The sequence below is a fragment of the Pristiophorus japonicus genome, chromosome 1 (assembly GCF_044704955.1).
Source record: "Pristiophorus japonicus isolate sPriJap1 chromosome 1, sPriJap1.hap1, whole genome shotgun sequence".
NCBI classification, from domain to species: domain Eukaryota; kingdom Metazoa; phylum Chordata; class Chondrichthyes; family Pristiophoridae; genus Pristiophorus; species Pristiophorus japonicus.
In genome coordinates, this window is record NC_091977.1 from 9954206 (window position 1) to 9979168 (window position 24963).

General features: G+C 48.5%; 1 protein-coding gene across 2 annotated transcripts in view; it reads left to right on the forward strand.

Annotated features, from left to right (window-relative positions):
• Positions 1–1679: 1679 nt before the first annotated feature.
• Positions 1680–24963, forward strand: part of LOC139262218 (coiled-coil domain-containing protein 80-like) — a 47351-nt gene continuing 24067 nt past the window's right edge. For both annotated transcript variants that reach the window (XM_070877366.1, XM_070877373.1), the window contains exons 1-2: positions 1680–3835; positions 19007–19163. In XM_070877366.1, the coding sequence (XP_070733467.1) occupies positions 1718–3835; positions 19007–19163 (2275 nt within the window). In that variant the 5' untranslated portion in view covers positions 1680–1717. The remainder of the gene's footprint in view (positions 3836–19006; positions 19164–24963) is intronic.

Genomic DNA, 24963 nt, shown 5'->3' on the forward strand with positions numbered 1-24963 from the left:
TAGCAGTTGCGCCCCGGGGTCAGAAGGTTGTGGTATCAAGTCCCACTTCAGAGACTTCAGCACATTACTTAGACTGACACTCCCAGTGCAGTTCTGGGGGAGTGCTGCACTGTCAGAGGTGCCGTCTTTTGGCTGAGATGTTAAACCGAGGCGTTGCCTGCCCTCTCAGGTAGGTGTGAAAGATCCCATGGCCAGTATTTGAAGAAGAGCAGGGGAGTCCTCCCCAGTGTCCTGGCCAATATTTATCCCTCAACCAACATCACTAAAACATTATCTGATTAGTCATCACAGGCAGTCCCTCGAAATCGAGGAAGACTTGCTTCCACTCTAAAAGTGAGTTCTCAGGTGACTGAACAGTCCAATACGGGAATTACAGTCTCTGTCACAGGTGGGACAGACAGCTGTTGAAGGAAAGGGTGGGCGGGACAGATTTGTCCCGCTGTCTGCGCTTGGTTTCTGCATGCAGTTGGCGACGAGACTCGAGGTGCTCAGCGCCCTCCCGGATGCACTTCCTCCACTTGGGGCGGTCTTTGGCCAGGGACTCCCAGGTGTCGGTGGGGATGTTGCATTTTATCAAGGAGGCTTTGAGGGTGTTCTTGAAACGTTTCCTCTGCCCACCTGAGGCTTGCTTGCCGTGTAGGAGCTACGAGTAGAGCGCTTGCTTTGGGAGTCTCGTGTCAGGCATGCGGACAACGTGGCCCGCCCAGCGGAGCTGATCAAGTGTGGTCAGTGCTTCAATGCTGGAGATGTTGGCCTGATCGAGGACGCTAATGTTGGTGCGTCTGTCCCCCCAGGGGATCTGCAGGATCTTGCGGAGACATCGTTGGTGGTATTTCTCCAGCGATTTGATCATTTATCACATTGCTGATTGTGGGAGCTGGCTGTGCACAAATTGTCTGCCGCGTTACGACAGTGACTACACTCCAAAAAGTACTTCATTGGCTGTAAAGCGCTTTGGGGCGTCCTGAGATCGTGATATAAATGCAAGTTCTTTCTCTCTCTGCCCTGTCCCTCCTTCCTCGTTATGAAACAGATCAGTGCAGCGCTGTCACAGCCTCTGGGGGAAAGTTGTGCAGGAATTCCATGATTTTTCGGCGGGGTGCAGACACAACCCTGATTTTGCAAAGAGTCATTTGTGACATGCACCTCCTGCTCTGATTGTAGCTGGAGGGAAGAAAAATGAAAAGTCCTGACTTCAAAAAAAAAATTGGAAGGAGAAGAAATATTCTACCTCCACCCCGCCCCTCAAAAAAAATCTGCCTTAATTTAAAAAAGGCTTGAGTATTGGACGCGAAGCAACAAATGATTCCTAGCAGCCTGGCTTTTTTTTTAAGACTAGGAAGGGGTTGTACCTTATGAGGGGGAGGAGAGAGAGCAGCTGCACTTTCTGTTATGCACACGTGGCTGTGTGTGAGAATCACTGCCCTGAGGTTTATAGTTGAGTATGTGTTGTTTCTACACATCATCTGGTGCTCGTCACACCTGGACAGCAGCTGCTGGTTTTATTAGATTTCACTATCCACACACGCACCAAACAATATTTAAACAAATAGGTTAGTTGCCATTAAAACTCTCCCTCCCCCTCCCCTCATCTTGGAAACATTTGTTGCAAGATTGGAATAGACCAGGAAACTGTTTGGAGTGAATGTTTGTGTGTGTGTGTGTGTGTGTGCATGGGGTGTGGGCAGGGATTTCGTGCACTGGGCTTGCTGGGGGAATGATCGTGCAATCTGTCTGGAGAGCAGGAAGGATGGGATCACGACGCATCTCCTGCCCCATTTGCCTTCTGCTGCTGTCTTTGCTCCTCGGAGGGGCGGGCGGCTGGCCTGATGTCCCCGGGAGTGGGAAGGATCGGTCGAAGCCAGCCCGGGCCGGCTCGAGGAGAGGGAGAGGAGAAGGAGGACTTAGCAAGAAGGGGAGCCCCGACAGCAGGGGCGGCCAGCTGCCTCTCCCGGCGCCCAAGGCAGAGCTGGGACCCCTCGCCCAGTACTTTGGCAAGTTCCGCCTGCTGGTGCTCGCCGCCCCGGACCCCTCGGACAACTCCTACCGGCTGATGGAGAAGCAGATAGACGTGAGGAGCAGGCAGCTGAGCTGCCGGCTGGCCGTGAGGGACTTGCTGGTCCTCGTCTTGTTCCACGGGGCCGGCGCCGCCTCCCCGGGCAAGTTGGTCCGCTTCTCCCAGGAAGGCAAGGTGTCGGAGGAGAAGGTGCAGCCCGGCGAGGTGGGGCAGATTATGCGGCTCCTGTCCCTGGAGCAGGGCCAATTCAGCATGGTGCTGCTCAAGAAGTCCATGCAGTTGTTCGAGCGTTTCCCTTACGCGGTGCGAGTGGAAGCGGTTCTGGAGACCGTGGACCGGATGCCCCTCAGGAAGGTGGAGAGCATGACCAGGAGAAGCCAGCAGCTCAAGTGCAAAGGTGGTGGGGCCAGGAGGTTGGGCCCAGGGCAGGTCTACATCACCAACAGGACCCTGGCCAACAGATCTCTGGTCAACAGGACCCCGATCAACAGATCTCTGGTCAACGGGACATTGGCCAACAGGTCTCTGGTCAACAGGACCCTGGCCAACAGATACCTGGTCACTAGGACATTGGCCAACAGATCTCTGGTCAACAGGACCCCGATCATTAGATCTCTGGTCAACGGGACATTGGCCAACAGATCTCTGGTCAACACGTCTCCGGCCAATACCAGGTTGAGATCAGCCACCCCCAATTCTCAGAAGCCCATCAGATCTCCGAGTGTTCGGTTTTTCGGCAAACCAGCAGCGTTGGCCCCGGACAGCGGTTCTCCCAGTGGGAGGATGTTGGCCAAACAGAAAGGTTCAAGCTCCACCCCAAGATCTACTGGGCAGAGACGAGCGGAGACCCTCCAGAGCCCAGCTCAAGCAGGGCAGGGGGTGTTGGGGAGCCTGATGGATCAGATCAAACAGAAAGTGCAGCAGATGTTGGCGGCCAACCACGGGTACCCCATCCAGCGCCGGCCCGCCCCCGTCACCCAGACTGAGAGCCGAGTGCCTGGGGCAGGATCTCACACCTACCACACACCCCGAGTCCAATCCAGGGGCTCCACCCCAGTGACCTCAACCATGGCTCGTCTTAACCCAACCGCTGCCCGCGGTGTCCAACCAGCCGGGTCTGCCGCCCTGAATTGGGACCAGTCCCAATTCTCTACCACTCAACAGATTAAGGATAGGAGCTCCGTGAGGGCAGGGGTCTTTGGAACCAACTCGAGCACAGTCCGATCCCAGGAGCGTTTCCCCACTCAGTACATTCTGGGTAACGGCTCCGCCGTGCCCATAGCTGTGGCACCCCACCCAACCGAGTCAGCACTTTGGGACTCTGGATCACCCACCGCACAAACCACTGGCCCCGGGCTCTTGCCCCTCTCCAGAGCCCCTGGGCGGGTGTCTCCAATCCCGGGAAAGGCCACTTTCAGCACCGCCACTCGAGAGGAATCGACACCAGCTTCCAATCCTGAGAGCAGCCAAGCAAGGGGCCAGCAGACAGACCCTCCCATCGGGAACACCCTTCCCAAATCCCCCGCGCATCCTGCTGAAGGCGGGACTCGGGGTGAGACAGGGGGGACAGGGGCCGAGGCGGAGCAGGAGGGAGGGGGTCCGGGCCAGCGCTGGGAGACCGCCCCAACTGCGCCACCCAAGGGCAAGAAACTGGAAAGGGAGCGCGGGGAGAACTCGGGCAAAGGAGCCCGGAGCAAAGGCAGAAAGAACAGAAGAAATCGTAAGAACAAGAAGGGCGGCTCCAGAAACCCGAAGCCGGTTAACAGCCGGGAGCAGGGGGGCTTTCTGGAGCACTTTCGGAACAAGCGAAGACTTTTGGTAAGTCGCGTTTGAAAACCGCGTGGGTCCAAGATAGATTGAGCTATGTGTGTATTGGCGTCGGTCCCAGACAGGGATGTACAACTGTTGAAGTTCATCCATGTGATCTATAAATGTTTGCCATTGCCTATCCACCATCAACCCTTTAAGTATCATTTGCCAGTCTATTCTAGCCAATTCACGCCTCATGCCATCGAAGTTAGCTTTCCTTAAGTTCAGGACCCGAGTTTCTGAATTAACTGTGTCACTCTACAAGATTGCTAATTAGTCCCTTCTCATTATACATCACCCAGTCTAGGATGGCCAGCTCTCTAGTCGGTTCCTCCACATATTGGTCAAGAAAACCATCCCTAATACACTCCAGGAAATCCTCCTCTACCGCATTGCTACCAGTTTGGTTAACCCAATCTATATGTAAATTGAAGTCGCCCATGATAACTGCGACTTCATTGCACACATCCCTTATTTCTTGTTTTATGCTTTTCTTTGTTTTATGTTTTATGTTATAGTGTGATCCGGTGGTTTGTGTTAAAGTGTGTTCTGGTGGTTTATGGTATAGTGTGTTCTGCTGGTCTTTGGTATAGCATGTTCCGGTGGTTTATGGTACAGCGTGTTCCGGTGGTTTATGGTATAGTGTGTTCTGCTGGTTTATGGTATAGCGTGTTCCTGTGGTTTATGTTATAGCGTGTTCCGGTGGTTTAGTGTGTTCTGGCGGTTTATGGTATAGTGTGTTCCGGTGTTTTATGGTATAGGTGTTCCGCTGGTTTATGTTATAGTGTGTTCCGCTGCTTTATGTTACAGTGTATTCCGGTGGTTTATGGTACAGTGTGTTCCGCTGGTTTATGGTATAGTGTGTTCTGGTGGTTTTGTGTGTTCCGGTGGTTTATGTTATGGTGTTTCCGGTGGTTTATGGTATGGTGTGTTCCAGTGGTTTATGGTTTAGTGTGTTCCGGTGGTTTATGGTATAATGTGTTCCGCTGGTTTATGGTATGGTGTATTCCAGTGGTTTATGGTATAGTGTGTTCCGCTGGTTTATGTTATAGTGTGTTCCGGTGGTTTATGTTATAGTGTGTTCCAATGGTTTATGGTATAGTGTGTTCCGCAGCTTTATGTTATAGTGTGTTCCGGTGGTTTATGATACAGTGTGTTCCGCTGGTATATGGTACAGCATGTTCCTGTGTTTTATGTTATAGTGTGTTCCGGTGGTCTTTGGTATAGTGTGTTCCGGTGATTTATGGTATAGCGTGTTCCGGTGGTTTATGGTATAGTGTATTCCGGTGGTTCATGTTATAGTATGTTCCGGTGGTTTATGTTATAGTGTGTTCCGGTGGTTCATGTTATAGTATGTTCCGGTGGTTTATGTTATAGTGTGATCCGGTGGTTCATGTTATAGTATGTTCCGGTGGTTCATGTTATAGTGTGTTGCGGTGGTTTATGTTAATTGTGTTCCGGTGGTTTATGTTCCGGTGGTTTATGGTATTGTGTGTTCCGCTGATTTATGTTAATTGTGTTCCACTGGTTTATGTTAAAGTGTGTTCCGGTGGTTTATGGTATAGTGTGCTCCGGTGGTTTATGGTATTGTGTGTTCCGCTGATTTATGTTATAGTGTGTTCCGCTGGTTTATGTTAAAGTGTGCTCTGGTGGTTTATGTTATAGCGTGTTCCGGTGGTTTTGTGGTATCGTGTGTTCCGGTGATTTATAGCGTGTTCCGGTGGTTTATGTTAATTGTGTTCTAGTGGTTTATGTTAAAGTGTGCTCCGGTGGTTTATGTTATAGCGTGTTCCGGTGGTTTTGTGGTATCGTGTGTTCCGGTGATTTATGGCGTGTTCCGCAGGTTTATGGTATAGCGCGTTCTGCTGGTTTATGTTATAGTGTGTTCCGGTGCTTTATGTTATGGTGTGTTCCGCTGGTTTATGTTATAGTGTGTTCCGGTGCTTTATGTTATGGTGTGTTCCGGTAGTTTATGTTATAGTGTGTTTCGCTGGTTTATGTTATAGTGTGTTCCGGTGCTTTATGTTATGGTGTGTTCCGCTGGTTTATGTTATAGTGTGTTCCGGTGCTTTATGTTATGGTGTGTTCCGCTGGTTTATGTTATAGTGTGTTCCGCTGGTTTGTGTTATAGTGTGTTCTGGATGAGTAGTGCCGAGTGTATCCGAGAGAGAACGTGGAAATAAAAACATTTGTGATAGGGAAATCCTGAATGGACGCTATCCTCATTTAAGGAGTGAAGATCTGTACAAAAAACTATCTTGTGTTTAGCTCTTTAGTGCATTCCATCCGCCCTGCAACCCTGTCCCCAATATTGAGGGCTGTGCCTTCAGTCGCCCAAGCCCACGCATTGGAATTCCCTCCCTAAACTTCTCCACCTCTCTCTTGTCCATTAATATCCTGCTTAAGGCTTTTTGACCGAGCTTTTGGTCATTCTTAACCAATAAGGGGTTATGGGGAGCGGGCAGGGAAGAATACCATGATCGGATGGTATTAAATGGCGGAGCAGGCTCGAGGGGCCGTATGGCCCACTTCTGCTCCTATTTCTTATGTTCTTATCCCTTTATTGACTATTCCAACACACACCTGGCTTGCCTCCCACATTCTACCCTATGTAAACTTGAGGTCATCCAAAACTCAGCTGACCCGTGTCCTAACTCGCACCAAGTCCCACTCACCCATCACCCCCTGTGCTCGCTGACCCGTGTCCTAACTCGCACCAAGTCCCACTCACCCATCACCCCTGTGCTCGCTGACCCGTGTCCTAACTTGCACCAAGTCCCACTCACCCATTACCCCCTGTGCTCGCTGACCCGTGTCCTAACTCGCACCAAGTCCCACTCACCCATCACCCCCTGTGCTCGCTGACCCAGAGTGGCTCCTGGTTAAGCAACACCTCGATTTCAAAATTCTCATCCTTGTTTTCAAATCCCTCCATGGCCTCGCCCCTCACTATCTCTGTAATCTCCTCCAGCCACACAACCCCCCCGAGATCTCTGCGCTCCTCTATTTCTGCCCTCCCGAGCCTCCCTGATTATAATCGCTCAACCATCGGTGGCCGTGTCTTCTGTTGCCTGGGCCCCAAACTCTGGAACTCCCTGCCTAAACCTCTCCGCCTCTCTTTCTTTCTTCAAGGCGTTCCTTAATACCTAGCTCTTTGACCAAGCTTTTGGTCACCTGCCCTAATTTCTCCTTATGTGACTCGGCGTCAAATTTTTATCACATTATACTCCTGTGAAGGATGTTTCACTACGTTAAAGGCGCTATATAAATACAAGTTGTTGTTGTTAATGGCCTGTAATTTGCGGCCAACGATGTAATGTAGCGAATTCATTGGCCGCTGGCCCCGAAGTGAGCTTCCCACAAGGATCCAGCGATCTCTGCGGCGAGAGGTTCGGATTTTCCGACGTGCAATTGGAATAAGAACATAAGAACATAATAAATAGGTGCACGAGAAGGCCACCTGGTCCCTCATACCTGCTCCGCAATTTAATAAGATCATGGCTGATCTGATCATGGACTCAGCTCCACTTCCCTGCCTGCTCCCCATTACCCTTTACTCCCTTATCGCTCAAAAGTCTGTCTGTCTTCACCTTAAATATATTCAATGATCCAGCCTCCATAGCTCTCTGGGGCAGAGAATTCCACAGATTTACAACCCTCCGAGAGAAGAAATTCCTCCTCATCTCAGTGTTAAATGGGCGGCCTCTTATTCTGAGACTATGCCCCTAGTTTTAGTTTCCCCTATGAGTAGAAATATCCTCTCTGCTTCCACCTTGTCGAGCCCCCTCATTATCTTGCAAGTTTCAATAAGATCATCTCTCATTCTTCTGAACTCCAATGTGTATAGGCCCAACCTACTCAACCTTTCCTCATAAGTCAACCCCCTCATCTCTGGAATCAACCTGGTGAACCTTCTCTGAACAGCCTCCAAAGCAAAAAAATCCTTCCCTAAATACGGAGACCAAAACCGTATGCAGTACTTATAATAAAGGATGAAACTGAGTTCTGTGAAAAATAAGCAAGTGTGACCTTAGCTCCTTTAATAATCTAGAGTGCAGGTACCTCGTGTGTGACCTGTTTATATACAGTGCTCCCAGTGCTGGGATCCCTTGGGACTCCAACAGGTAGGCCCTCTGGTGGTAGTGTGATACAGGTTGCAAGGGTTTAAATACATAACATCAGTCCCTCGTAAAGTTAACAGTACACTTATTTACAAGGTGAGACGATCTGGGGCTTTTCGCTCCCTTGTCGATCGTCTCAGTACAAATGCAGGTGTGGGTGGGTTGGTCAGTTCTTCACTGGGCTGTTGGGCAGCCGGCCTTGTTGGGCTGCTGGGGATGGTGACTTCGGCTTCGTGGTCAACTGTGATGTCGGTTGCCACTTGTGTATGTGTTGGAGGGTCAAAGTTGGTGGTGTCTTCTTCGGGTTGTTCGTAGCTGTTGGTGAACTGCAATTTGATTTGGCCCAAATGTTTTCTGCACGTTAGTCCATTGTGACCTGAAACACCCTACGCCCCTCTTTGGCTATCACTGTGCCAGCGAGCCATTTCGGACCATGTCCATAATTGAGTGCAAACACAGGGTCCTTGACCTCAATATCGTGTGACAAATTTGCATGGTCATGGTACACACTTTGTTGCTGCTGCCTGCCCTCCACGTGATCATGCAGATCAGGGTGGACAAGAAAAAGCCTTGTTTTGAGCGCCCTTTTCATGAGCAGCTCAGCTGGGGGAACCCCGGTGAGTGAGTGGGGTCTAGTGCGGTAGCTGAGCAGGACTCGCGATAGTCGCGTCTCCAGGGAGCCTTCCGACATGTGTTTCAAGCTTTGCTTGATGGTCTGAACTGCCCGTTCTGCCTGGCCGTTGGATGCGGGCTTGAACGGGGCAGATGTGATGTGCTTGATCCCATTGCGGGTCATGAATTCCTTGAATTCAGCAGTGGTGAAACATGGCCCATTATCGCTGACTAGGACATCAGGCAGGCCATGCTGACAAACATGGCTCGTAGGCTTTCAATGGTGGCCGTGGACGTGCTTACAGACATTATTGCACATTTAATCCATTTTGAGTAAGCATCCATGCCAACCAAGAACATTTTGCCCAGAAATGGGCCCGCATAGTCCACGTAGATCCTCGACCACGGTTTGGAGGACTACGACCACAAACTTAGCGCTGCCTCTCTGGGTGCATTGCTCAGCTGAGAGCAAGTGTTGCACTGGCGCACGCATGACTCCAAATCTGAGTCAATGCTGGGCCACCACACATGGGATCTGGCTATGGCTTTCATCATTACGATGCCTGGGTGGGTGTTGTGCAGTTCACATATGAACGTATTTCTGCCTTTCTTGGGTAAGACCACGCTATTACCCCACAACAGACAGTCCGCCTGCAGGGACATTTCATCTTTGCGCCTGTGGAACGGCTTAATCACTTTCTGCATCTCCGCTGGGATGCTGGACCAGCTCCCATGGAGGACACAGATTTTTTTACTCGGGACAGTAAAGGATCCTGGCTGGTCCAGGTCCTGATCTGGCGGGCCGTAACGGGTGACTTTTCATTTTCGAATGCATCCATTACCGTGAGCAAGTCTGCAGGCTGTGCCATTTCCACCCCGGTGGTGGGCAATGGCAGCCGACTGAGAGCATCCGCACAGTTCTCTGTGCCCGGTCTGTGGCAGATTACATAGTTGTATGCCGACAGCATGAGTGCCCATCTTTGGATGCGGACAGAGGCATTGGTGCTAATCCCTTTGCTCTCAGAGAGCAGCGTTATGAGCGGCTTGTGGTCAGTTTCATGCTCAAACTTGAGGCCAAACAAGTACTGGTGCATTTTTTTTACCCCGTAAACGCACGCCAGAGCCTCTTTTTCAATCATGCTGTAGCCCTTTCGGCCTTGGACAAACTCCTGGACGCATAAGTGACCGGTTGCAAGATCCCCGATTCGTTAGCCTATTGTAACACACACCCGACCCTGTACTACGACGCATCGCAAGCTAGCACTAATCGTTTACAAGGGTTATACAGGACAAGCAGTTTGTTTGAACACAATAGATTTCTGGCTTTCTCAAAGGCAGCCTCTTGTGAATTCCCCCATACCCAGTCGTCTCCCTTGCGCAATAGCACATGTAGAGGTTCCAGCAAGGTGCTTAACCCAGGTAGGAGATTACCAAAATAATTGAGGAGTCCCAGGAACGACTGCAGCTCCGTCACGTTCTGTGGTCTCGGCGCGTTCTTGATGGCCTCCATCTTGGCGTCGGTGGGTCTGATGCCGTCTGCTGCGATTCTTCTTCCCAAGAACTCGACCTCCGGCGCCAGGAAAACACACTTCGAGCGTTTCAACCTGAGTCCCAGGCGATCCAACCGACTAAGAACCTCTTCCAGATTCTTCAAGTGCTCAATGCTGTCCCGACCTGTAAACAGTATGTCGTCCTGGAAAACCACGGTGTGAGGAACCGACTTTAGCAGGCTCTCCATGATTGCCACGGCCGACCAAATCCCGAAAAGGCATTTGTTATAGATGAACAGACCTTTGTGCGTGTTGATGCAGGTGAGGCCCTGTGAAGACTCCTCCAGTCATGTAGGCCTAGGTCAGGTCCAACTTGGTGAACATCTTCCCTCCAGCCAGGGTCGCAAATAGGTCGTCTGCCTTGGGTAGCGGGTACTGGTCCTGCAGCGAGAAACAGTTAATCGTTACTTTATAGTCCCCACAAATTCTAACCGTGCCGTCCTCTTTAAGTACCGGGACAATCGGACTGGCCCAGTCATTGAATTCCACCGGCGCGATGATGCCTTCTCGCTGCAGCTTGTCCAACTCAATTACCACTTTCTCTCGCATCATATATGGTACCGCCCGTGCCTTGTGGTGGATGGGTCACGTACCGGTAACCAAATGGATCTGCACTTTCGCCCCCGAGAAGCTTCCAATGCCTGGCTTGAACAACAATGGAAATCTGCTCAGAACGTGGGCACATGAGGCACCGTCGATGGACGAAACTGCTCGGCTGTCGTCCCAGTTCCAGTGGATTTTTCTCAACCAGCTTCTGCCAAACAGTGCGAGGCCATCCCCTGGCACGATCCACAGCGGGAGTTCGTGTACTGCTCCATCATATGAGACTTTGACTTCTGCGCTGCCAATTACAGGGATTAGTTCCTTAGTTTGGTGTGAATAGGGCTGAGCTTGGGCCTGTGTGCCTTGTTGAACCACAGCCTGTCGAAGACCTTTTTACTCATTATGGACTGACTCGCACCCGTGTCCAGTTCCATAGATACTGGAATTCCGTTCAGTTCAACTTTCAACATTATTGGTGAACATTTCATGGTGAATGTGTGTACCCACGTACACTTCTGCCTCCCCGGTATGAGTCTCCAATTCAGCCTGATCCACAGTGGATCGATCTTCCTCTGCAACGTGGTGGTTTGCAGGGTTTGCAGCTCGCCTGCACATTCCCTGGAGGTGTCCCATTGTTCTGCAGCCGTTGCACGCATAGTGCTTGAAGTGGCATTGATGGGCCCGATGATCATCTCCACAACACCAACAAGGTGTTAACTGCCTCGCATTAATGATTGATGGCGGACTCTGGGTCATCTGAGCTCGTGCTAACCAAACTGGTAGCAATGTGATGGAGGAGGATTTCCTGGAATGTATTAGGGATGGTTTTCTTGACCAATATGTGAAGAGAAAAAGATTAGTGAAGACAAACGTAGGTCCCTTGCAGTTGGACTCAGGTGAATTTATAATGGGGAACAAAGAAATGGCAGACCAATTGAACAAATTCTCTGACTTCACGAAGGAAGGCACAAATAACCTTCCGGATGTACTAAGGACCGAGGGTCTAGTGAGAATGAGGAACTGAAGGATATCCTTATTAGACGAAAAATTGATGGGATTGAAGGCCGATAAATCCCCGGAGCCTGATTGTCTGCATCCCAGAGTACTTAAGGAAGTGGCCCTAGAAATAGTGGATGCATTGGTGATCATTTAACAACAGTCTATCGACTCTGCATCAGTTCTTATGGACTGGAGGGTAGCTAATGTAACACCACTTTTTAAAAAAGGAGGGAGAGAGAAAATGGATAATTATAGACCAGTTAGCCTGACATCAATAGTGAGGAAAATGTTAGAAACAATTATTAAGGATGAAATAACAGAGCATTTGGAAAGCAGTGACAGGATCGGTCCAAGTCAGCATGGATTTATGAAGTGGAAATCATGCTTGACAAATCTTCTGGAATTTTTTGAGGATGTAACCAGTAGAGTGGACAAGGGAAAACCAGTGGATGTGGTGTATTTGGACTTTCAAAAGGCCTTTGACAAGGTCTCACATAAAAGATTGGTGTGCAAAATCAAAGCACATGGTATTGGGGGTAATGTACTGACATGGATAGAGAACTGGTTGGCAGACAGGAAGTAGAGAGTCGGGATAAACGGGTCCTTTTCAGAATGGCAGGCAGTGACTAGTGGCGTGCCGCAGGGCTCAGTGCTGGGACCCCAGCTATTTACAATATACATTAATGATTTGGATGAAGGAATTGAGTTTAATATCTCCAAGTTTGCAGATGACACTAAGCTGGGTGGCGGTGTGAGCTGTGAGGACGCTAAGAGGCTGCAGGGTGATTTGGACAGGTTAGGTGAGTGGGCAAATGCATGGCAGATGCTGTATAATGTGGATAAATGTGAGGTTACCCACTTTGGTGGCAAAAACACGAAGGCAGAATATTATCTGAATGGTGACAGATTCGGAAAAGGGGAGGTGCAACGAGCCCTGGGTGTCATGGTTGGCAAGCAGGTACAGCAGACGGTGAAGAAGGCAAATGGCATGTTGGCTTTCATAGCGAGAGGATTTGAGTATAGGAGCAGGGAGGTCTTACTGCAATTGTACAGAGCCTTTGTGAGGCCTCACCTGGAATATTGTGTTCAGTTTTGGTCTCATAATCTGAGGAAGGACGTTCTTGCTATTGAGGGAGTGCAGCGTAGGTTCACCAGACTGATTCCGGGGATGGCTGGACTGACATATGAGGAGAGACTGGATCAACTGAGCCTTTATACACTGGAGTTTAGAAGGATGAGAGGGGATCTCATAGAAACATATAAGGTTCTGACGGGACGGGACAGGTTAGATGGAGGAAGAATGTTCCTGATGTTGGGGAAGTCCAGAACCAGGGGACACAGTCTTAGGATAAGGGGTAGACCATTTAGGACTGAGATGAGGAGAAACTTCTTCACTCAGAGAGTTGTTAACCTGTGGAATTCCCTGCCGCAGAGAGTTGTTGATGCCAGTTCATTGGATATATTCAAGAGGGAGTTAGATATGGCCCTTACGGCTAAAGGGATCAAGGGGTATGGAGAGAAAGCAGGAAAGGGGTACTGAGGTGAATAATCAGCCATGATCTTATTGAATGGTGGTGCAGGCTCGAAGGGCCGAATGGCCTACTCCTGCATCTATTTTCTATGTTTCTATGTGCAGCAGCAGCCAGCGTGTATGTTTTGTCATGTCTGTTCCTGCTCGAAAACGACGTTACTTTGTGCACAGTACTGGCCGAAACCTCTTTACTCTGCAAAATCTGTTTGGTATTGTCGCTGGTGGTCATAAATGCCTGGGCTATCGTTATGGCTTTGCTTAGATTCGGAGTTTCAACAGGCAAAAGTTTGCGAAGGATTACTTCATGGCCAATGTCCAGTACAAAAAAGTCTCTGAGCATTTGTTCTCGGAATCCCTCAAATTCGCAATGTCCTACGAGGCGCCTTAGTTCGGCGACATACACCTGGCCCTCCGACCATTGACACATGTAGAACTGAAATCTCGCCATCAAAACGCTTTCCTTAGGATTTAGGTCCTCCCGGATCAGCTTACACAATTCTTCATAGGATTTAGTTGTTGGTTTGTTGGTTTTACTGGAGCTAGAAGATTCTTCATGAGGCCATAAGTTGTTGCCCCACAGACAGTAAGGAGGATCGCTCTTCGTTTGGCAGCGTCCCCTTCCAGCTCGTTGGCCACAAAGTATTGGTCGAGTCTCTCCCAATCGTCCCCCTTCTGAGAACTTCTCCAGGATACCAACTGTTCTTTGCATTTTCGTGCGGTTGTTCGTAACCTCGTCGCCAATTGATATAATAAAGAATGAAACTGAGTACTATGAACAATGAGCAAGTGTGACCTTAGCTCCTTTACTAAGACTCCAGAGTGCAGGTACCTCGTGGGCGGACTGTTTATTTACAGTGCTCCCAAGGGATGCTGGGATCCCTTGGGACTCCAACAGGTAGGCCCTCTGGTGGTAGTGTGATACAGGTTGCAAGGGGTTAAATACATAACACTCCAGGTGTGGCCTCACTAATACCCTGTACAGTTGTAGCAGTACTTCTCTGCTTTTTTTACTCCGTCCCCCTTGCAATAAAGCCCAGCTATTTATAATCTATATTAACGACTTGGAAGAAGGGACCGAGTGTAACGTAGCCAAGTTTGCTGATGATGCAAAGATGGGAGGAAAAGCAATGTGTGAGGAGGACACAAAAAATCTGCAAAAGGACATAGATAGGCTAAGTGAGTGGGCAAAAATTTGGCAGATGGAGTATAATGTTGGAAAGTGTGAGGTTATGCACTTTGGCAGAAAAAAAATTAAAGAACAAGTTATTATTTAAATGGAGAAAAATTGCAAAGTGCTGCAGTACAGCGCGACCTGGAGGTACTTGCGCATGAAACACAAAAGGTTTGTATGCAGGTACAGCAAGTGATCAGGAAGGCCAATGGAATTTTGGCCTTTATTGCAAAGGGGATGGAGTATAAAAGCAGGGAAGTCTTGCTACAGTTGTACAGGGTATTGGTGAGGCCACACCTGGAATACTGCGTGCTGTTTTGGTTTCCATATTTACGAAAGGATATACTTTCTTTGGAGGCAGTTCAGAGAAGGTTCACTAGGTTGATTCTGGGGTTGAGGGGCTTGACTTTTGAGGAAAGCTTGAGGAGGTTGGGCCTCTACTCATTGGAATTCAGAAGACTGAGAGGTGATCTTATCAAAATGTATAAGATTATGAGGGGGCTTGACAAGGTGGATGTAGAGAGGATGTTTCCACTGATGGAGGAGACTAGAACTAGAGGGCATAATCTTAGAATAAGGGGCCGCCCATTTAAAACTGAGATGAGGAGAAATTTCTTTTCTCAGAGAGTTGTAAATCTGTGGAATTTGCTGCCTCAGAGAACTGTGGACATTGAATTTAAGACAGAAATAGACAGTTTCTTAACCGATGAGGGAATAAGGGGTTATGGGGAGCGGGCAGGGAAGTGGACCTAAGTCCATGATCAGATCAGCCATAATCGTATTAAATGGCGGAGCAGGCTCGAGGGGCCATATGGCCTACTCCTGCTCCTATTTCTTATGTTCTTATGTTATTCCATTTGCCTTCCTGATTACTTGCTGTACCTGCATACTAACTTTTTGTGTTTCATGCACAAGGACCCCTAGAGGTCCCTCTGTACTGCAGCACTTTGCAATTTTTCTCCATTTAAATTATAATTTAATTTTTATTATTTCTGCCAAAGTGGATAACCTCACATTTTCCCACATTATACTCCATCTGCCAAATTTTTGCCCACTCACTTAACCTGTCTATATCTCTTTACAGATTTTTTGTGTCTTCCTCACAATTTGTTTTCCCACCCATCTTTATATCATCAGCAAACTTGGCTACATTACACTCGGTCCCGTCACCCAAGTCATTAATATAGATTGTAAATAGTTGAGGACCCAGCACCGATCCCTGCGGCACCCCACTAGTTACTGGTTGCCAACCGGAAAATGATCCATTTATCCCGACTCTGTTTTCTGTTAGTTAACCAATCCTTTATCCATACTAATATATTACCCCCAAACCCGTGAGTCAATACAAGTTAATGGGGAATCCCTAACGCGAGCTGCTGTGACATCAACAAGCTACCTGAACAGCCAATCATAATGCAGACTTCTCACAGACAGCGAACCAGGAAGTGAGTAAGCTACTTTGAAAAAAATGTTAGAGCGAGCAAAATAAAGATTGGGGCTCCTCACATGGGGAAAAGACAAGCCTGAAATAAAGATGAACAGAGTTTCTTAACAATTACATTTTTTATTAAAATGAATACATTTGATACTCCACAAAATTAAAATTAGTTTTCCAAGGGCCATAACCTTTGTTTAGTTAAATCCCTAGTTACACCTAACCTAAAAGGGTCTAACTTTTACTGGGGTATTTAACAGCGGTATTACTGCGGAAAAGCCAAGTTTTCCCCGATTTCACGCTGTTGGGGGTGGGTAGGGGATGGGGTGGGGTACAGAACAGCCTGTGTTGGAGCAGTGAATGACTGACCACAACTTCAGGAATTCTGCATTGGGATGCGTGTGCGCGACATCCCGATGTTGCAGTCAGTTTCAAAGGGGTAATAACAGCGAATGCTGCCTGTTCAAGAAAGGAGGGAGAGGGAAAACAGGGAACTACAGGCCAGTTAGCCTGACATCAGACGTTGGGAAAATGCTGCAATCCATTGTTAAGGAAGTGATATCAGGGCACTTAGAAAATCATAACGTGATTAGGCAAAGTCAACATAGTTCTATGGAAGGAAATTCATGTTTGACAAATTTATTAGAGTTTTTTGAGGATGTAATTAGCAGGGTAGATGAAGGGGAACGAGTGGATGGAGTATATTTGGATTTCCAAAAGGTGTCACATAAAAAATTATTACGTAAGATAAGGGCTCATGGGATTAGAGGTACTGTATCAGCATTGATAGAGGATTGGTTAACAGACAGAAAACAGAGAGTAGGCATAAACGGGTCTTTTTCAGGTTGACAGGCTGTAACTAATGGGGTACCGCAAGGATCAGTGCTGGGGTTTCAGCTATTTACAATCTATATTAATGACCTAGATGAAGGGATCGAGTGTAATGTATCCAAGTTTGCTAATGATACAAAGCTAGGTGGGACAGTAAGCTGTGAGGAGAACACAAAGCGTCTGATATAGATAAACTAAGTGAGTGGGCTGTAAGGTGGCAGATGAAGTATAATGTAGGGAAATGTGAAGTTATTCATGAGAATAGAAAAACAGAATATTTTTTACATGGCGGGAAACTTTTAAATGTTGGTGTTGAGAGAGATTTGGGTGTCCTTGTGCAAGAAACACAGAAAGCTAACATGCAGGTACAGCAAGCAAATGGCATGTTGTCTTTTATTGCAAGGGGGTTGGGTATAAGAGGAAGGAAGTCTTGCTACAATTGTACAGGGCCTTGATGAGACTACACCTGGAGTACTGCGCACAGTTCTGGTCTCTGTATCTAAGGAAGGATATACTTGTCTTGGAGTCGGTACAACGGAGGTTCACTGAATTGATTCCTGGGTTGAGAGGACTGTCTTATGATGGGAGATTGTGTAGATTGGGCCTATACTGTCTGGAGTTTAGAATAATGAGAGGTGATCTCATTGAAACTGAAGGGAATTGACAGGGTAGATGCTGAGAGGTTGTTTCCCCTGGCTGGGATGTCTAGAACTAGGGGACACAGTCTCAGGATAAGGGGTCGGCCATTTAAGACAGAGATGAGGAGGAATTCCTACACTCAGAGGGTTGTAAATCTTTGGAATTATCTGCCCCAGAAAGCTTTGGATGCTGGGTCTCTGAATATATTCAAGGCTGAGATAGATAGATTTTGGGGATCGAGGGGAATCAAGGGATATGGAGATCGTGTGGGAAAGTGAAGTTGAGGTCAGTGATCTTATTGAATGGCGGAGCAGGCTTGAGGAGCCGAATGGCCTACTCCTGCTCCTATTTCATATGTTCTTATCTTCACTGTTAATACCTACCGCAAATTCCGGGCCATTATCTTCTACTTTGGCTCGGCATCCATTTTTTCTTTTAATTATCTTGCAATGTTAAAGATGCTATTTAAATGCAAGGTCCGTTGTTCTTGTTGAGTACCAATACGTTTTTGTCGCAGTAATGTTAGTGAAAGAAAGCTGTCAGTTACTTTTAATATTTTCCTGAGTTTTGGATTATGGATTTTCACTGTAAACCCTCTCCCAACCCCCAGCTCAAAGATCAGTCTTTTGGTCCAATCGTGTAGTGTCATCAACTTGATGATGTGACTTCAGTGGCACTTGGCTGATTCCTGGATCTCACTGAGTGAGTGAGGGAGGGAGAGAGACAGTGACAGACAGTAACCAATATCCATGCAACACAGAGTCTCCACTAGCTTCCTCCCGGAAAGTATTTGATGCTCTTCCCCATCACAGTGACCCCTGTATCGGTAAAAGTGAGCAGGAAACCATCAGATTGTCGTAAAAAGCCCAACTGGTTCACTGATGTCCTTCTGGGAAGGAAATCTGCCGCCCTTACCCGGTCTGGCCGATATGTGACCATAGACCCACAGCAACGTGGTTGACTCCGAACCAACGTTCCCGTTAAGCTGCGCGGCCTCGCAATTGTCTGGAGGTCCCGCGCACCCCGGCTTTTCAGCGGGAGGTTTCGTGGATGCGTGAAATTTTGAATGGGCAGCGCAGCCCATTAAAGGGGCCATGCAGCCAAAACAATTTAAGGGGAACATTGCTCCTAACTGTCTTCTGAAGTGAGTTAGCCAGCCGATCAATGATATCAAACCCAGTGTAACAAATTGGACAAATCAGGGTACAGGGCCCAGAAGAGCCGTTGGCCCAGGGGCAGCACGGGCCAGCCCACACTGCGATATGTGTGCGCACTAGGTCTGTGCAGCAGAGCAGGTCTCCAGTCGTCCTTGTTAACCCTTGCCACCGGATAAAGACCGAGCTCTGTCAAGCCCGTGTGGTGGCTGGTGTGCAACGGTCACCACACGTTAAAAAAATCCACGCACTGGCATCAATTGGAGTTCAGGACTGGAACATCGGGTCCTTCATTGTGAACTCTTGTGGAAGCAAGTCATCCCCGTTCCAGGGACCGCCTGTGATGGAGCGGTTCAAGACCCGATCTCACCACGTTCCCACGGGCAACTAGAGATGGGCAATAAGTGCTGGCCTGGCCAGCAACGCCCACATCGTGATGATGAATAATGATCATTAAAGTGTTTAATGAGTGATTATTGCACCGTTTGCTTTCGGGATGGGCTCCGAGATCCTGAATGTGGTGCTGAATGCCTCGATGGGGCCGAGGCTCTGTCACTGTGTGTTTCTGTGATGTGCCTTGTCGTGTTCTGACAGCTGATCACCTCGCCCAGCAAAGACAGCAGGCTCTACATGCACCAGAGGGACGAGTACCTGGAGAACGTGTGCCAACTGGCCATCAGGAGAATCAGCGTGATCAGCATCCTGGGCTCACTGACCAACAGCTCCCTGACAGTGGAACACTACCAGACCGGTGAGTGTCCACCCGGTGGAGGCCCATCCCGTTCCTCGCAGTGCCCCTCTCTAACTCCCCACCCCCCATTCCAAAACTCCCCTCTTCCATTCCAACTCCCCACCCCCCATTCCAACTCTCCCCTCCCCCCATTCCAAACCTCCCCTCCCCTCCCCCATTCCAACTCTCCCCACCCCCCATTCCAAAACTCCCCTCTTCCATTCCAACTCTCCCTTCCTCCATTCCAACTCTCCCCTCCCCCTATTCCAACTCTTCCCTCCCCCCATACCAACTCTCCCCTCCCCCTATACCAACTCTCCCCTCCCCCCATTCCAAACCTCCCCTCCCCTCCCCTATTCCAACTCTCCCCTCCCCCCATACCAATTCTCCCCTCCCCCATACCAATTCTCCCCTCCCCCCATACCAACTCTCCCCTCCCCCCATACCAACTCTCCCCTCCCCCCATACCAACTCCCCCCTCCCCCCATACCAACTCTCCCCTCCCCCATACCAACTCTCCCCTCCTCCCATACCAACTCTCCCCTCTCCCCATTCCAACTCTCCCCTCCCGCTTTCTAACTCTCCCCTCCCCCCATTCCAACTCTCCCCTCTCCCCATTCCAACTCTCCCCTCCCCCCATTCCAACTCTCCCCTCCCCCTATTCCAACTCTCCCCTCCCCCCATACCAACTCTCCCCTCCCCCATTCTGACCCACTCCCCCATTCCAAACCTCCAATCCTGACCTCACATCCCTCTCTATTCCCCCATTCCGCCCCCCAACCCCCTCTATTCTGCCCTCACACCACTCCACTCTCTGCTATTCTCGCCTGAGTGCCCCTTCTTTCTGCCTGAGGTTTAACCCTGAGTTTCGGCATTCTATTCACCTATAGGGCTGCATCGCAAATGGGGCTGTTTCTGAACATAGGGACAGGAGAAGGCCATTCAGCCCCTCAAGCCTATTCCGCAATTCAGTGAGATCATGGCTGATTTGTAATTGAACTCCATCTAAAGCCATGGTTTCATAACCGTTAATATAATTACCCAACAAAAAACTATCAATCTCAATTCCACAACCTTTCGGGGAGAGAGTTCCAGATTCCCACCACTCTCTGTGTGAAGAAGTGCTGACTGACATCACCCCTGAACGGCCTGGCTCTAATTTTAAGGCTGTGCCCCCTTGTGGTAAGGTGGAGTACTGTCCCATTGCCTCTGGGTTCACGAATGCAAAGATGAGATGGATGTTGTTTTTTTCCCTTTTTTCTGGCTGTAAGCATCCTTAATAAAGTAGAGTTGGAGCAGCCTCCACCCAATCCTCCGGGAACAGCTCAGAAATTGCCCCGACAGCCTGCCTGGATGGCTGTTGGAAATGGGAAAAGTCCCACAGGTTGGTGCCGAATGTAGTAGCAGATTAACGACTGAGAGTCCTTTACTCTCCACGTAGCATGAGCTACACCAGATCTGAGAGTGTTTGATGGGACAGTGTAGAGGGAGCTTTACTCTGTATCTAACCCCCTGTACCTGCCCTGGGAGTGTTTGATGGGACAGTGTAGAGGGAGCTTTACTCTGTATCGAACCCGTGCTGTACCTGCCTTGGGAGTGTTTGATGGGACAGTGTAGAGGGAGCTTTACTCTGGATCTAACCCCATGCTGTACCTGCCCTGGGAGTGTTTGATGGGACAATGTATTGGGAGCTTTACTCTGTATCTAACCCGTGCTGTACCTGCCCTGGGAGTGTTTGATGGGACAGTGTAGAGGGAGCTTTACTCTGTATCTATCCCCGTGCTGTACCTGCCCTGGGACTGTGTGACGGGACAGCGTCGAGGGAGCTTTACCCTGTATCTAACCCAATGAACATAAGAAATAGGAGCAGGAGTAGGCCATTTGGCTCCTCGAGCCTGCTCCACCATTCAATAAGATCATGGCTGATCTGATCATAGGCTTAGTTCCATTTCCCTGCCCACTGCTTTACTCCCTAATCGCTCAAAAAACTGTCTATCTCCGCCTTAAATATATTCAATGACCCAGCCTCCACCTCTCTGGGGCAGAGAATCCACAGATTTACAACCCTCTGAGAGAAGAAATTCCTCCTCATCTCAGTTTTAAATGGGCAACCCCTTATTCTGAAACTATGCCCCCTAGTTCTAGATTTCCCGCATGAGTGGAAACATCCTCTCTGCATCCACCTCTCGTTAATTTATATATTTCAATAGGATCACATCTCATTCTTCTGAACTCCAATGAGAACAGGCCCAACCTACTCAACCTTTCTTCATAAGTCAACCCCTTCACCTCAGGAATCAACCTAGTGAACCTTCTCTGAATTGCCTCCAATGCAAGTATATCCTTCCTTAAATAAGGGGACCAAAACTGTACGCAGTACTCCAGGTGTGGCCTCACCAATACCCTGTACAGTTGTAGCAGGATTTCTTTGCTTTTATACTCTATCCCCCTTGCAATAAAGGCCAACATTCCATTTGCCTTCCTGATTACTTGCTGTACCTGCACACTAACTTTTAGTGTTTCATGCACAAGGACCCCTAGGTCCCTCTGTACTGTAGTATTTTGTAATTTTTCTCCATTTAAACAATAATTTTATTTTTGATTTTTTTCTGCCAAAGTGGATAACCTTACACGTTCCACTGCAGATACATGACAGTGAGGCCACACCTTGAATATTGTGTACAGTTTTGGTCTCCTAATCTGAGGAAGGACATTCTTGCTATTGAGGGAGTGCAGCGAAGGTTCACCAGACTGATTCCTGGGATGACAGGACTGACATATGAAGAAAGACTGGATCGACTAGGCTTACATTTAATGGAATTTAGAAGAATGAGAGGGATCTCATAGAAACATATAAAATTCTGACGGGACTGAACAGATTAGATGCAGGAAGAATGTTCCCGATGTTGGGGAAGTCCAGAACCAGGAGTCACAGTCTAAGGAAAAGGGGTAAGTCATTTAGGACCGAGATGAGGAGAAATTTCTTCACTCAGAGAATTGTGAACCTGTGGAATTCTCTACCACAGAAAGTTGTTGAGGCCAGTTAGTTAGATATATTCAAAAGGGAGTTAGATGTGGCCCCTACGACTAAAGGGATCAAGGAGTATGGAGAGAAAGCAGGAAAGAGGTACTGAGATGCATGATCAGCCATGATCTTATTGAATGGTAGTGCAGGCTCGAAGGGCCGAATGGCCTACTCCTGCACCTATTTTCTATGTTTCTATGTAATATCTCCAAGTTTTCAGATGACACTAAGCTGGGTGGCGGTGTGAGCTGTGAGGAGGATGCTAAGAGGCTGCAGGGTGACTTGGACAGGTTAGGTGAGTGGGCAAATGCATGGCAGATGCAATATAATGTAGATAAATGTGAGGTTATCCACTTTGGTGGCAAAAACAGGAAGGCAGAATATTATCTGAATGGTGACAGATTAGGAAGGGGAGGTGCAACGAGACCTGGGTGTCATGGTACATCAGTCATTGAAAGTTAACATGCAGGTACAGCAGGCGGTGAAGAAGGCAAATGGTATGTTGGCCTTCATAGCTAGTGGATTTGAGTATAGGAGCAGGGAGGTATTACTGCAGTTGTACAGGGCCTTGGTGAGGCCACACCTTGAATATTGTGTTCAGTTTTGGTCTCTCTTGCTATTGAGGGAGTGCAGCGCAGATTCACCAGACTGATTCCCAGGATGCAGGACCGAGATGAGGAGAAACCTCTTCACTCAGAGAGTTGTGAACCTGTGGAATTCTCTACCACAGAAAGTTGTTGAGTCCAGTTCGTTAGATATATTCAAGAGGGAGTTAGATATGGCCCTTATGGCTAAAGGGATCAAGGGGTATGGAGAGAAAGCAGGAAAGGGGTACTGAGGTGAATGATCAGCCATGATCACATTGAATGGTGGTGCATGCTCGAAGGGCCGAATGGCCTGCTCCTGCACCTATTTTCTATGTTTCTATGCATTTACTCCATCTGCCAAATTTTTGCCCACTAACTTAGCCTGTCTATATCCCTTTGCAGATTTCTGGTGTCCTCCTCACCACTTGCTTTCCCACCCATCTTTGTATCATCAGCAAACTTGGCTACATTACACTCAGTCCCTTCATCCAAATCATTATTATAGATTGTAAATAGTTGAGGCCCCAGCACCAACCGGAAAATGTTCAAACCTATGCTGTACCTGCCCTGGGAGTGTTTGATGGGACAGTGTAGAGGGAGCTTTACTCTGTATCTAACCCCGTGCTGTACCTGCCCTGGGAGTGTTTGATGGGACAATGTAGAGGGAGCTTTACTCTGTATCTAACCCCCTGTACCTGCCCTGGGAGTGTTTGATGGGACAGTGTAGAGGGAGCTTTACTCTGTATCTAACCCGTGCTGTACCTGCCCTGGGAGTGTTTGATGGGACAGAGTAGAGGGAGCTTTACTCTGTATCTAACCCCGTGCTGTACCTGCCCTGGGAATGTTTGATGGGACAGTGTAGAGGGAGCTTTACTCTGTATCTAACCCGTGCTGTACCTGCCCTGGGAATGTTTGATGGGACAGTGTAGAGGGAACTTTACTCTGTATCTAACCCGTGCTGTACCTGCCCTGGGAATGTTTGATGGGACAGTGTAGAGGGAGCTTTATTCTGTATTTAATCCGTGCTGTACCTGCCCTGGGAGTGTTTGATGGGACAGTGTAGAGGGAGCTTTGCCCCGATCCTTGAGTGGTTGCTGGATTTAAAAAATGTTCTATTCTCCAACAATGACACTCCTTTAGTTTGATGTTGACCTCATTAATGTCAGGATAATGAGAAAGCTCTGTGCCTTACAGCTGTTCCTGGCTGCACCCTGTTATTACGCTATTTGACGTACAGAAATTATGATTTCACCGCAGGATTGAATCTCAGGAATGTAGTTTGCCAGAAATCTGCTGTGCTCCACCCGGACTGTGATCACACTGTGCAATCCTGAAATCCTGGATGGGAAAACTTTCCCTTAAGTTTTCCAAACTAGTTGCCAGAGCCCGATTGTTTTCTGCCTCAGCTCATCCGTTGTTGAAATCCTCTTCATGGATATATTCAAGAGGGAGTTAGATATGGCCCTTACGGCTAAGGGGATCAAGGGGTATAGAGGGAAAGCAGTAATGGGCTACTGAGGGAATGATCAGCAATGATCTTATTGAATGGTGGTGCAGGCTCGAAGGGCCGAATGGCCTACTCCTGCACCTATTTTCTATGTTTCTATGTTTCTTCTGTACCTTTGTTACCTTCAGGCTCAACTATTCCAATGTCCTCCTGGCCGAACCCCCCACATTCTACCCTCTGTAAACTTGAGGTCATCCAAAACTCGGCAGCCCTTGTCCTAACTCGCACCAAGTCCCGCTCACCCATCACCCCTGAGCTCACTGACCTACATTGGCTCCCAGTTAAGCAATGCCTCAATTTCAAAATTCTCATCCTTGTTTTCAAATCCCTCCATGGCCTCGCCCCTCCCTATCTCTGTAATCTCCTCCAGTCACACAACTCCCCCCCACCCCCTGAGATATTTGCGCTCCTCTAATTTTGCCCCCTTGAGCATTCCTTATTTTAATCTCACCACCATCGGTGGCCGTGCCTTCTGTTGCTTGAGCCCCAAGCTCTGGAACTCCCTGCCTAAACCTCTCCACCTCTCTTTCCTCCTTTAAGCGCTCCTTAAAACCTACCTTTTTGACCAAGCTTTTGGTCATTTGCCCTACTATCTCCTTGTGTGGCTCAGTGTCAAATTTTGTCCATAATACTCCTGTGATGCGCCTTGGGACTTTTTACTACGTTAAAGGCGCTATATAAATACAAGTTATTGCTGTTGCT